The sequence below is a fragment of the Diceros bicornis genome, chromosome 1, assembly GCF_020826845.1.
Source record: "Diceros bicornis minor isolate mBicDic1 chromosome 1, mDicBic1.mat.cur, whole genome shotgun sequence".
In the NCBI taxonomy this organism is placed as follows: Eukaryota; Metazoa; Chordata; class Mammalia; order Perissodactyla; family Rhinocerotidae; genus Diceros; species Diceros bicornis.
The window spans coordinates 91,879,436-91,891,085 of NC_080740.1; the positions used below are offsets into that span (position 1 = coordinate 91,879,436).

General features: G+C 35.4%; 1 protein-coding gene across 4 annotated transcripts in view; it reads left to right on the forward strand.

The window, feature by feature from the left end:
- LOC131409914 (zinc finger protein 354B) overlaps window positions 1-11,355 on the forward strand; it is a 32,405-nt gene extending 21,050 nt beyond the window's left edge. For all 4 annotated transcript variants that reach the window (XM_058547677.1, XM_058547671.1, XM_058547688.1 and 1 more), the window contains one exon: window positions 9,255-11,355. In XM_058547677.1, the coding sequence (XP_058403660.1) occupies window positions 9,255-10,828 (1,574 nt within the window). In that variant the 3' untranslated portion in view covers window positions 10,829-11,355. The remainder of the gene's footprint in view (window positions 1-9,254) is intronic.
- Window positions 11,356-11,650: the final 295 nt, after the last annotated feature.

An 11,650-nucleotide genomic window follows, 5' to 3' on the forward strand; every position in this document is an offset into this window, starting at 1 on the left:
CTTCTGAACTTGGATTGGTGCTAAAACCTCCCCACAACCCAGCTATTCTATAATGGAACTTCTTCTATAGGAGTTTGAAATATGTATATATATTAACTAAGAGTATTCTCTAGTGTTGTGAGCTAGAAATTTAAATAGAGCCTTACTTTACCTTTCCTGTGCTCCTATTCTGATCTTATTGGTTATTTTTTTCATATTTTTCGGTTCAAAGTGGGATTAGTCTTTCTGGTGGTCACTCTAGCTCTTCTTCAGGCTCTTTGATAGAGTCCCTTTGTCTCTAGCTTTTTTTTCTCAGTCTACCGTTGCTTATCACAGAGCTTTATACCTGAGGCAAGGATGGGGCAGGAACATATGGGACTGTGTTGCTGGGAATTGTTGCTTTTTCTCTTCCTTTTTCTTTTAAACAGCTGTATTAAGATATAGTTCATATACTATAAAATTTACCATTTTTAAGTGTACACTTTAATGGTTGTAAGTATATTCACAGAGACCTTCTACCTTACCACTACCTAATTTTAGAACATTTTCATCACCCCAAAAAGAAACCCTGTGCCCGTTAGCAATCATGCCACATTCCCACATCCTCATCATCCCTGGAAACTACTCATCTCCTTTCTGTCTTTATGGATTTGACTGTTCTGGACATTTCACGTAAATGGAATCATATGATACGTGGCTCTTTCTATCTAGCTTTTTTCACTCAGCATAATATTTTCAGAGTTCATCCGTGTTGTAACGTGTATCCGTACTTCATTCCTTTTCATAGATGAATAATATTCCTCTGTATGAATATACTGCCTAATCGCCTCTCTCCCCAACCATTGGTAAATCGCCATTTTACTTTCTGTCTCTATGCATTTGACTTTTCTAGCAACCTCATAGAATTGAAATCATATAACATTTGTCATTTTGCATCTGGCTTATTTCACTCAGCATAATGTTTTAAGGTTCATCCATGTTGCAGTATCTATCAGAATTTCATTTATTTTTAAGACAATAATATTCCATTGTATGTATATACCATCTGTTGTTTATCCATTCCTCTGTCAATGGACATTTGGGTTGTTTCCACCTTTTGGCTATTGTGAATAATGCTGCTGTGAACATGGGTGTACGGATCTCTCTTCAAGTTCTTGCTTTCAGTTCTTTTGGGTATATATGCAGGAGTAGAATTGCTGGAACACATGGTAATTCTCTGCTTAAATTTTTGAGGAACTGCCATGCTGTTTTCCACTGTGGCCACTTTATTTTACATTCCCACTGGCAATGCACAAGGGTTCCAATTTTTCTACATCCTTGCCAACATTTATTTATTTATTTATTTATTTTAATAATAGCCATACTAATGGATGCAAAATGGAATCTTGTGGTTTTGGTTTGCATTTGAGTGCATTTGCATGCACTAATTAGTGATGTTGAGCATCTTTTCATGTGCTTATTGCCCATTGGTATATCTTCTGTGGAGAAATATCTATTCAAGTCCTTTGCCCATTTTTGAATTGGGTTTTTTTTTATTGTTAAGTTATAGGAGTTCTTTGTATATTCTGGATATTAATCCTTTATCGGATATAAGATTAGTAAATATTTTCTACTATTCTGTAGGTTGCCTTTTTATTCTGCTGGTAGTGCCCTTTGATGCACAAAAGCTTTTGATTTTGATGAAGTCCAATTTGTCTATTTTCTCTTTTGTTGCCTGTACTTTTTTGATGTCCTATCCCAGAAATCATTGCCAAATCAAATGTCATGAAGCTTTTGCCCTAGGTTTTCTTCTAACAGTTTTATAGTTTTAGGTTTTACATTTAAGTCATGGATCCATTTGGAGTTAATTTTCGTGTATGATGTTAGGTAAGGGTCCAACTTCATTTTTTTTGTATGTGGGTATCCTGTTTTCCCAGCACCAAAAGACTGTCTTTTCCCCATTGAATGGTCTTGGCACTCTTGTCAAAAATCGTTTGACCATATATGTGAGGGTTTATTTCCAGACTGTCTATTATTGGTCTATATGTCTTTCTGCCAGTATCACACTGTTTCAATTACTATACTTTGTAATAAGTTTTGAAATCAGGAAGTGTGAGTCCTCCAACTTCATTCTTTTTCAAGATTATTTTGGCTTTTCAGGGTCCCTTGGGATTCCTTATGAATTCTAGGATGGATTTTTCTATTTCTGAAAAAAAACAGCATTGGGATTTTGGTAGGGATTGCATTGAATCTGTAGATCGTTTTAGGTAGTATTGTCATTGTCATCTTAAGTCCTACAGTCCATGAGCACCTGATGTCTTTAAATTTATCAATGCTTTACTTTCTTTCTAACATGTAGTTTTCAGTGTACAAATCTTTCACCACCTCCTTTGAGTTAATTGTTAAGTATTCTTTTTGATGCTATCATAAATGGAATCCTTTTTTTATTTCTGTTTTGGATTGTTCATTGTTAGGATATAAAAACACAACTGATTTTTTGTTGATTTTTTTTTTTCTGCTACTTTGCTGAATTTGTTTATTCTAACAGTTTTTTTCTGGAATCTTTATGGTTTTCTACATATAAGATCATGTTATCTGTGACTGAGATAATTTCACTTCTTCCTTTCCAATTTGTATACCTTTTTTTCTTTTTCTTGCCTAATTGCCCTGGCTGAAAATTCCAATACTGTGTTGAATAGAAGTGGTGAAAGTGGGCATTCTTGTCTTATTCTTGATCTTAGAGGAAAAGATTTCAGTCTTTTACCATTGACTATGATGTTAGCTGTGGTTTTTTCTTATATGACCTTTATAACGTTGGGATAGTTTCCTTCTATTCCCAGTTTAAGTGTTTTTCTCATAAAAAGGTGTTGAATATTGTCATGCTTTCTCTGCATCACTTGAGATGATCATGTGCTTTTATCCCTTCATTGTGCTAATGTTATGTATTGCATTAATTGGTTTTTGTATGTTGAACCATGCTGGCATTCCAGGGATAAATCTCATTTGGTCATGGTGTATAATCCTTTTAATATGATGCTGAATTCTGTTTGCTAGTACTTTATTGAGGATTTTAAAAATCAATCTTCATAAGGAATATTTCTCTTTAGTTTTCCTTTCTTGTAGTGTTTTTGTCTGGCTTTGTTTTTAGGGCAGTGTTGGCCTTAGTTAGGAAGTGTTCCCTCCTTTTTAATTTTTTAGAAGAGTTTGAGGAGAATTGGTGTTAGTTTTTCTTTAATAGTAGGTAGAATTCACCAATGAAACCATCTGGTCCAAGGCTTTTCTTTGTTGAGAGATTTCTGTTTACTAGTTCAGTCACCATACTAGTTACGTGTCTATTCAGATTTTCTATTTCTTCATGATTCAGTCTTGTTAAGTTTTTTGTTTATAGAAATTTCTCCCTATCCTCAAGGCTATCCAATTTGTGGTAATACAATTGTCCATAGTTCGTTCTTATAATCTTTTTAATGTCTGTAGAATCCATAGTAATGTTGCCACTTTCATTTCTTATTTTAGTAATTTGGATCTTCTCACTTTTATTCTTAGTCAGTCTCACTAAAAGTTTGTCAATTTTGTAGATCTTTTCAAAGAACCAGTTTTGGTTTTGTTCATTGTATTTTTCCATTCTCTGTTTTATTTATCTTGGCTCTTGTCTTTATTATTTCCTTCCTTCTGCTAGCTTTGAGCTTAGTTTGTTCTTTTTCTAGTTCCTTAAGTTGAATAGTTAGATTGTTGGTTACATCTATAAATTTTCCTCCTAGCACTGCTTTCACTGTGCCCCATAACTTTTGATAAGTTGTGTTTTTGTTTTCGTTCGTTTGTAAGTATTTTCTAATTTCCCTTGTGATTTCTTTTTCGACTCCTTGGTTGTTTAAGAGTGTATTGTTGAATTTCCACATATTTGTGAATTTTCCAGTCTTGTTATTGATTTCTAACTTCATTCCATTGTGGTTGAATACCTGTAGGATGCCTTATTTTTAAATCTGTTGAGACTTGTTTTGTGGCATAACATGATCTATTCTGGAGGATGTCCCGTGTACACTTGTGAAGACATGTATTCTGTTTTTGATGGGTAGCATGTTCTGTATGTGTCTGTTAGATCTAGTTGGTGTATCGTGTTGTTCAAGTCCTTTATTTCCTTTCTTCTCTTCTGTCTGGTTGTTCTGTCTTTTATTGAACGTGGGGTATTGAAGTCTCCAACTATTATTGTAGAACTATTTGTCCTTTCAATTTCATTAATTATTGCTTCATATAATTTGAGGATGTATCGTCAGATGTGTATATGTTTATAATTATGTTATCTTCTTGCCGAATTGAACCTTTAATTAGTATAAATCCTTGTCTCTTGTAACTTTTTTTGTTTTAAAGTCTGTTTTGTCTGATACTAGCATAGCCACCCACTCTCTCTGTTGGTACTTCTGTTTGCATGAAGTATCTTTCCATCCTCTCATTTTCAACTAGTTTGTGTCTTTGGATCTGAAGTGAGTCTTCTTGTAGGCAGCATATAGTTGGATTATGTTTGTTTTTTTCCATTCTGCCAGTGTCTGTATTTTGATTGGAGAATTAATCTATCTATATTTAAAGTAATTACTGATATGGAGGAATTTCAGCTGTTTTGCTGTTTGTTTTCTATATGCATTTTATCTTTCTGTCCATGATTTCCTGCATTGCTGTCTCCTTATGTGTTTAGTTGATTTTTTTGTAGTGAGACATTTTAATTCCCTTCTCATTTCCTTTTATGTATCTTGTATAACTATTTTCTTTTTGGTTACCATGGAGATTACATTTAAGGTACTAAACTTCCAGCACTAATTTTAATTTATACCATCATAACTTCAGTAACATACAAAATCTCTGCTTCTTTACAGCTCCATCCTTATCTGCTTTCAATTATTTATGTCACAAATTATATCATTATACATTGTGTGCCTAAAAACATAGCCTAATGATTTTTTGTGTGTGTGTGAGGAAGATTAGCCCTGAGCTAACATCCAATGCCAATCCTCCTCTTTTTGCTGAGGAAGACTGGCCCTGGGCTAACATCCATGCTCATCTTCCTCTACTTTATATGGGACGCTGCCACAGCATGGCTTGACAAGCGGTGCGTCGGTCCGCGCCTGGGATCTGAACCTGTAAACCCTGGGCCGCTGAAGCGGAGCACGCGAACTTAACCGCTATGCTAGCGGGCCAGCCTCTCCTAGCGATTTTTTAATGCATTTGTTTTTTAAATCATGTAGAAAATAAAAAGTGGAGTTACAAAGAAAAATTATAATACTGATCATGCATTTACCTTTACCAGAGATCTTTATTTTGTCACATAGCTTCAGGTTATTGTCTAGCATCATTTCATTACAGCTTGAAGGACTCCCTTTAACAGTTCTTGCAGGGCAGGTCTACTAGTGACAAACTCCCTCAGCTTTATTTACCTGGGGATACCTTAATTTTTTCCTCATTTTTGAAGGACAGTTTTGTCACTGAGAGAATTGTTCATTGACAGGTTTTTTTCTTTCAGTACATTGAATATATCAACCCATTACTTTCTGGCTTCCGAAGTTTCTGATGAGAAATCTGATAATCTTATAATGTATAAGGGGTCTTTAATAAGTCTTGCTTCTCTCTTGCTGCTTTCAGTATACTGTCTTTGGCTTTGGGTTCTGACAGTTTGATGAAAGTGTATCTCGATGTGAGTCTGAATTTATTCTGCTTGGAGTTTATTAAGCTTCATGGATTTGTAGCTTCATACTTGCATCAAATTTGGAAAGTTTTCAGCCATATGTCTTCAGATGATCTCTCTGCTCATTTCTCTCTGTCTTCTCTTTCCAGGACTTCCACAAGGCATATTTTGGTCCATTTGATGATGTCCCACAGGTCTTTTAGGCTCTGTTCTCTTTCTTCAATATTGTTTCTTTGTTCCTCAGACTCAGTAATTTTAGTTGTCCTGTCTTAGGTTCACTGATTCTTCTGCCTGCTCAAATCTTTTGAATTGCTCCTGTGAAGTTTTCAGTTATTGTACTTTTCTTCCCCCCCCCCCCAAAGCCCTAGTAGATAGTTGTTATGTCATAGCTGCACGTCCTTCTAGTTGCTGTATGTGGGACTCGGCCTCAGCACGGCCGGAGAAGCAGTGCGTCGGTGTGCGCCCGGGATCCGAACCCAGGCCGCCAGCAGCGGAGCGCACTCACTTAACCGCTAAGCCACAGGGCCGGCCCGTTATTGTACTTTTCAACTCCAGAATTTCTTTGTGGTTTCTTTTTATGTTTTCTGTCTCTTCATTGATATTTCCATTTTGTTCACCATTTTCATAACTTTGTCCATATCTTCCTTTAGCTCTCTGAACATCTTTAAGGCTATTGTTTTCAAGTCTCTGTGTAGTATGCCCACCATTATGTCTTCCTTAGAGATTTTTTTATCTTTTTGTTCGTTTGAGCCATAGTTGCCTATTTTTTTAATACTTTGTGATGTTTTTGTTGAGAACTGGACATTTGAATTCTATAATGTCAAAACTCTGAGAATCAGATTCTTCCCTTTCCCCAGGGTTTGCTGATTTTGTCTTGTAGGGTGTCTGTGTTTCATGGATCAGGCTGAGATATGAATTGAAGGTTTTCTCACATCTTTTCTGACCCTGTATCTTTTGCTGGACATGTATGGAGACTTTCTAAATTCCTCTGTGCAGTTGCTTTGAATGTTTTTATACTTAAATATATGGTTCCCCAAAGTGAAAAAAGGTAAAATGAAGGGGGGGAAAAAAACAGGCACTGTCCCTTAAATTCCCTGGAAGCTACTTCAGCCAGTGGTGACTATAACAGTGGCACCTGCCGTTGTGTCTGCACCTCCATGATCCAAAGCAGTAATCTGCAGTCAGAACCCAGATCCCCAGTATTTGGAGAACGAGGTCCTTATTGCCACCTTGGCTCGTGCAAGCCACTCTAGGAATGCTAGTACAGCTGCCTGCCATGGGGCTGCTGACCAAGGCATGGGTGGCAGCTACTGACTGAAATTAATTGCAGTTTACTGACAAGCTTTTCTCTAGAAGCTGCAGGCCTTCAGATAGATTCCAGAGTTCCAAAATAGTAACCTCAAGACAGATTCTGCCAGTTCAGTTGTTTACTAGGTGGAGAGACAGAATCCTGGAACTTCCTACTCTGTCATCTTCCCTGATGTCCACTTTTTCTCTTCTAATTCACGTTTATTTTACAGTTTTGGCATTTTCTTTTTTCAAGTAATGTTGAAGAATAAGACTCGCATAGAAGTTTCACAATTATGAAGTTAATTGTTTTCATTTGGGGAAGAAATTTTGATAGTTTTCTTACCATCCACCCACCATTGTTTTCAGCTACCCAGAAGGCCCTGGTATTTACTCTTTAAAAATGTTTTATCATTCTATAAGTATTTTAATTTTCTACTTAGAAAGTATGTTTTTTAAGTAAAAATCTTTTTTAAGATCTTGTTCGCTGTATACTGATTTTCTTAAATTCCTTTGCAGAAACCAGAGTTTTAAAATTAGTTGACATGGTCTATAAGAGGAAAAAGTAACCCACTCACTCCTGTTGCAAAAAATGACAGAAAGTGGAAGGAGATTTAATTTTTAGTTTTATTATGGAAAAGTTTAGACATATATAAAAGTATACAGGATAGTATATGAATTCTTGTGTATCCATCACCCAATTTCAATGGTTATCAACTTATTGTCATTTTTTGTTTCATCTATACCAGTGGTTCTCTGCCAGAGGTGATTTTGTCATTTGTCAATGTCTTGAAACATTTTTGATTGTCACAACTTGGGGTGGTGGAAAGAGTAGGTGCTACTGGCATCTAGTGGTAAGAGGCCAGGTCTGCTACTAAACATCCTACAGTGCACAGGGCAACCCCACACAACAAAGAATTATCTGGCTGAGGTTGAGAAATCCTGATCTTTGTGCAGGATTCAATGTATCTTTATATATTTTCTTTAAAATATCTTTATATAACATTGAATTGTTCTATCCAAGAATAGGAGAGGTTGTTCCACTTGTTCAAGTGTACTTGAACATCATCAAGACTTTTAAAATTTTCCTCATAAATTTTTCATATTTCTTGTAAATTTATTCCTCTAATTCTTTGTTAGTGTAAATGAAGGCTATTGATTTTAGTGTGTTAATTTTATATCCTACTACTCACTCAATGGTAAAACTCATGTTTTACCATTGATTCTTTGAGGTTTTTTAGATATATCATCTAGTATATCATTAGCAAATAGAGGTAGTTTTATTTCTTCTTTACTCATTCTTATGTCTCTAATTAATTTCTCTTATGTAATTGTATTGGTTAATAAATCTAGTAAAATCTTGACTATTAGCAAAAATAATGAGCATCCTTGTTTTGTTTTTGATAATGTTGGGAATGCCTGTGGTCTTTCTGCATTAAATAAGATACTGGCTTTAGGACTAAAATACATGTATTTTATCATGTTGAGGAAGTATTCCTCAATTCCTGCTTTCTTTAATGTTTTTATTATCAATGGTGCTGAATTTTTTTTGAAGGCTTTCTCATTATTTCTAGATATATTCATAATTTCTTCCTTTATGTACGTAAAATATAATGTACTGCAGTAAGTGTTATAATAAGGGGACTGGATTTTTGGAGTTCAGAGTCAAGAAAGGATGCACAGAGGAGTTAACATTTGAACTGAATCTGAAGACTATGGAAAAATTTGGCATGTAGGAAAAGGAGGGAAGACATTCAAGATTAGAAATAATTACAGAAATGAGAATGATGTTGTGAAGATAATTTGAGTCTGTGGTAGGCTTTGGATACCAGACTTCATTTTCCAATTCATACTTCTCCTCTAATCCTTTCTCTCTCTTCATTTGCCTAGTCACTGTTATGCTCTCACCTTCTTTTTTTAAATTTTTCCCCCCAAAGCCCCAGTAGATAGCTGTATGTCATAGCTGCACATCCTTCTAGTTGCTGTATGTGGGACGCGGCCTAAGCATGGCCGGAGAAGCGGTGTGTTGGTGCACGCCTGGGATCCGAACCCGGGCCACCAGCAGCAGAGCGTGCGCACTTAACCACTAAGCCATGGGGCTGGCCCTGCTCTCACCTTCTTTAAATGCTTCCTTTATTCTTTTATTCACCCTAGTACTTCAGCCCTCATTCATTATTGTTTTATACAGTGTTACTTTTCTATTTTCTCTTTCTATTTTCTTTTAATCAGATAGCAAGCCCTTATTTATATATCATTAATATTTATTCCCTCTACACATTTAGTTTCAGCCAATCACCTGAATCATTGGCATTTTCTTTCTTTTTTTTGTTTTTTTCAGGATGTAAGAGCAGTCCTAGAACCACAAAGTCAACTCAAACTCAAGACTCATCATTTCAGGGGCTGATAAGGAAAAGACTCAAAAAAGATGAACCGTGGAACTTCATATCAGAAAAACCCTGCATGTATGAAGACATATTAAAGAAACAGAAGGACAAAAATGAAAGTTTACAAATAATTTCAATCACCCATACGAAAATCCTTACTTTAGAAAGAAGCCATAAAAGCAGTGAATTTGGCCAAAATTTCAGCCTGAAATCAGTCTTCATTAAGCAACAGAGAAAAATACCCTCAAAATGTGAAATACAAAGAAATACCTTCAAGCAGAATTCAAATTTACTTAACCAACCAAAATTCAAGATAGCAGAGAAACGCTATAGATGTAGTATATGTGAAAAAGCCTTCATTCATAATTCATCCCTTCGTAAACATCAGAAAAACCATACTGGAGAGAAATTATTTAAATGTAAAGAATGTTCGAAAGCTTTTAGCCAAAGTTCAGCTCTTATTCAACATCAAAGAACTCATACTGGAGAGAAACCCTATATATGTAAAGAATGTGGGAAAGCCTTCAGCCATAGTGCATCCCTGTGTAAACACCTAAGAACCCATACTGTGGAAAAATCCTATAGGTGTAAAGAATGTGGTAAATCCTTCAGCAGAAGATCTGGCCTTTTTATACATCAAAAAATCCACGCTGGAGAAAATGCCCATAAATATAATCCAGGTAGGAAAGCATCTAATTGCAGCGCATCCCTTCCTGGTTGTCAGAGAATTCTTCTCAGAAAGAAGTCCTATTTATGCAACGAATGTGGCAACACCTTTAAGTCTAGCTCATCCCTTCGTTATCATCAGAGAATTCACACTGGAGAGAAACCTTTTAAATGCAGTGAATGTGGGAGAGCCTTCAGTCAGAGTGCATCTCTCATTCAACATGAAAGAATTCACACTGGAGAAAAGCCCTACAGATGTAATCAATGTGGAAAAGGTTTCACTTCTGTTTCACGACTTAATAGACATCGAATAATTCATACTGGAGAGAAGTTGTATAACTGTAATGAATGTGGTAAAGCCTTAAGTTCCCACTCGACACTTATTATTCATGAGAGAATTCATACTGGAGAGAAACCATGTAAATGTAAAGTGTGTGGGAAAGCCTTCAGACAAAGTTCAGCTCTCATTCAACATCAGAGAATGCACACCGGAGAAAGACCCTATAAGTGTAATGAGTGTGGGAAAACATTCAGGTGTAACTCCTCCCTTAGTAATCATCAGAGAATTCATACTGGAGAGAAACCATTTCAATGTCGAGAATGTGGGATATCCTTTGGCCAAAGTGCAGCTCTTATTCAACATCAGAGAATTCACACAGGAGAAAAACCCTTTAATTGTAATACATGTGGGAAAACTTTTAGACAAAGCTCATCACTTATTGCACATCAAAGAATTCATACTGGAGAGAAACCCTATGAATGTAATGCATGTGGGAAACTCTTCAGCCAGAGGTCGTCCCTTACTAATCATTATAAAATCCACATTGAAGAGGACTCCTTGAAAATAGATTTGCATGTGTGAAAGCCTTAAACCAAAGCTCACCAGAGTATACATATTTGAGCTAGATTTAATAAATGTAATGAATATGAAAAAACTTTCTAATTTAGCCCTCAACAGAAATTAAAACCCAAGGATAAACCTTGACTATATAATAAATATGGGAAAACTTTCATACCTGTCAGTCAGTTATTAAATTATCTTGAGAAAATAATTCACAGTTGCGAATATTGATTTTGCCCATTTGTAAGATAAAAGATGGGTTTTTATCTATATAGCATTATATGCTATATACAATATGTAAATGAGAGAAAAATGAGTGCAGGTATGCTGGATTTCTCATTAGAAAGACGAATTGTATAAGTTACTAACATTTATTATAACTGACATTTAAAGAGCAAGCAGAAGAATTGATCTTAAAAATATATGCATTTTTAAAGCAAAGAACCAAATAAAAGATAAAAGCAAACTGTAAACTACCTCTTAGTCTCTGGAATTTGCCTTTTCCTAATCTGTTGTCAAACTTTGTGCATAGTTTTCATTAAAAAAGAGAAAGAAAAAATCCGTTTCCTTCCTCCTTTATTCTTCTTGTTACTTCCAAACTACACCAGTCTTCAAAAATTTTTACACGATTTGTAATTTTGTTCTCAGAATTATTTTTCTTTGTTGCCTTGAAGTCATACTTATTATATAATTGTACTAGCTGTGCTCTGAGCATCATGTAAGGTTCAGGTAAGTAACTAGAAAACACAGTTTGTTTAGGCAGTCACATCAAGGTTAAAGCTATTAATATTTTTTTAGTTGGCTGCAAAAGAAACCCTAAGTAGTAGTTGAAAGAACCTAACA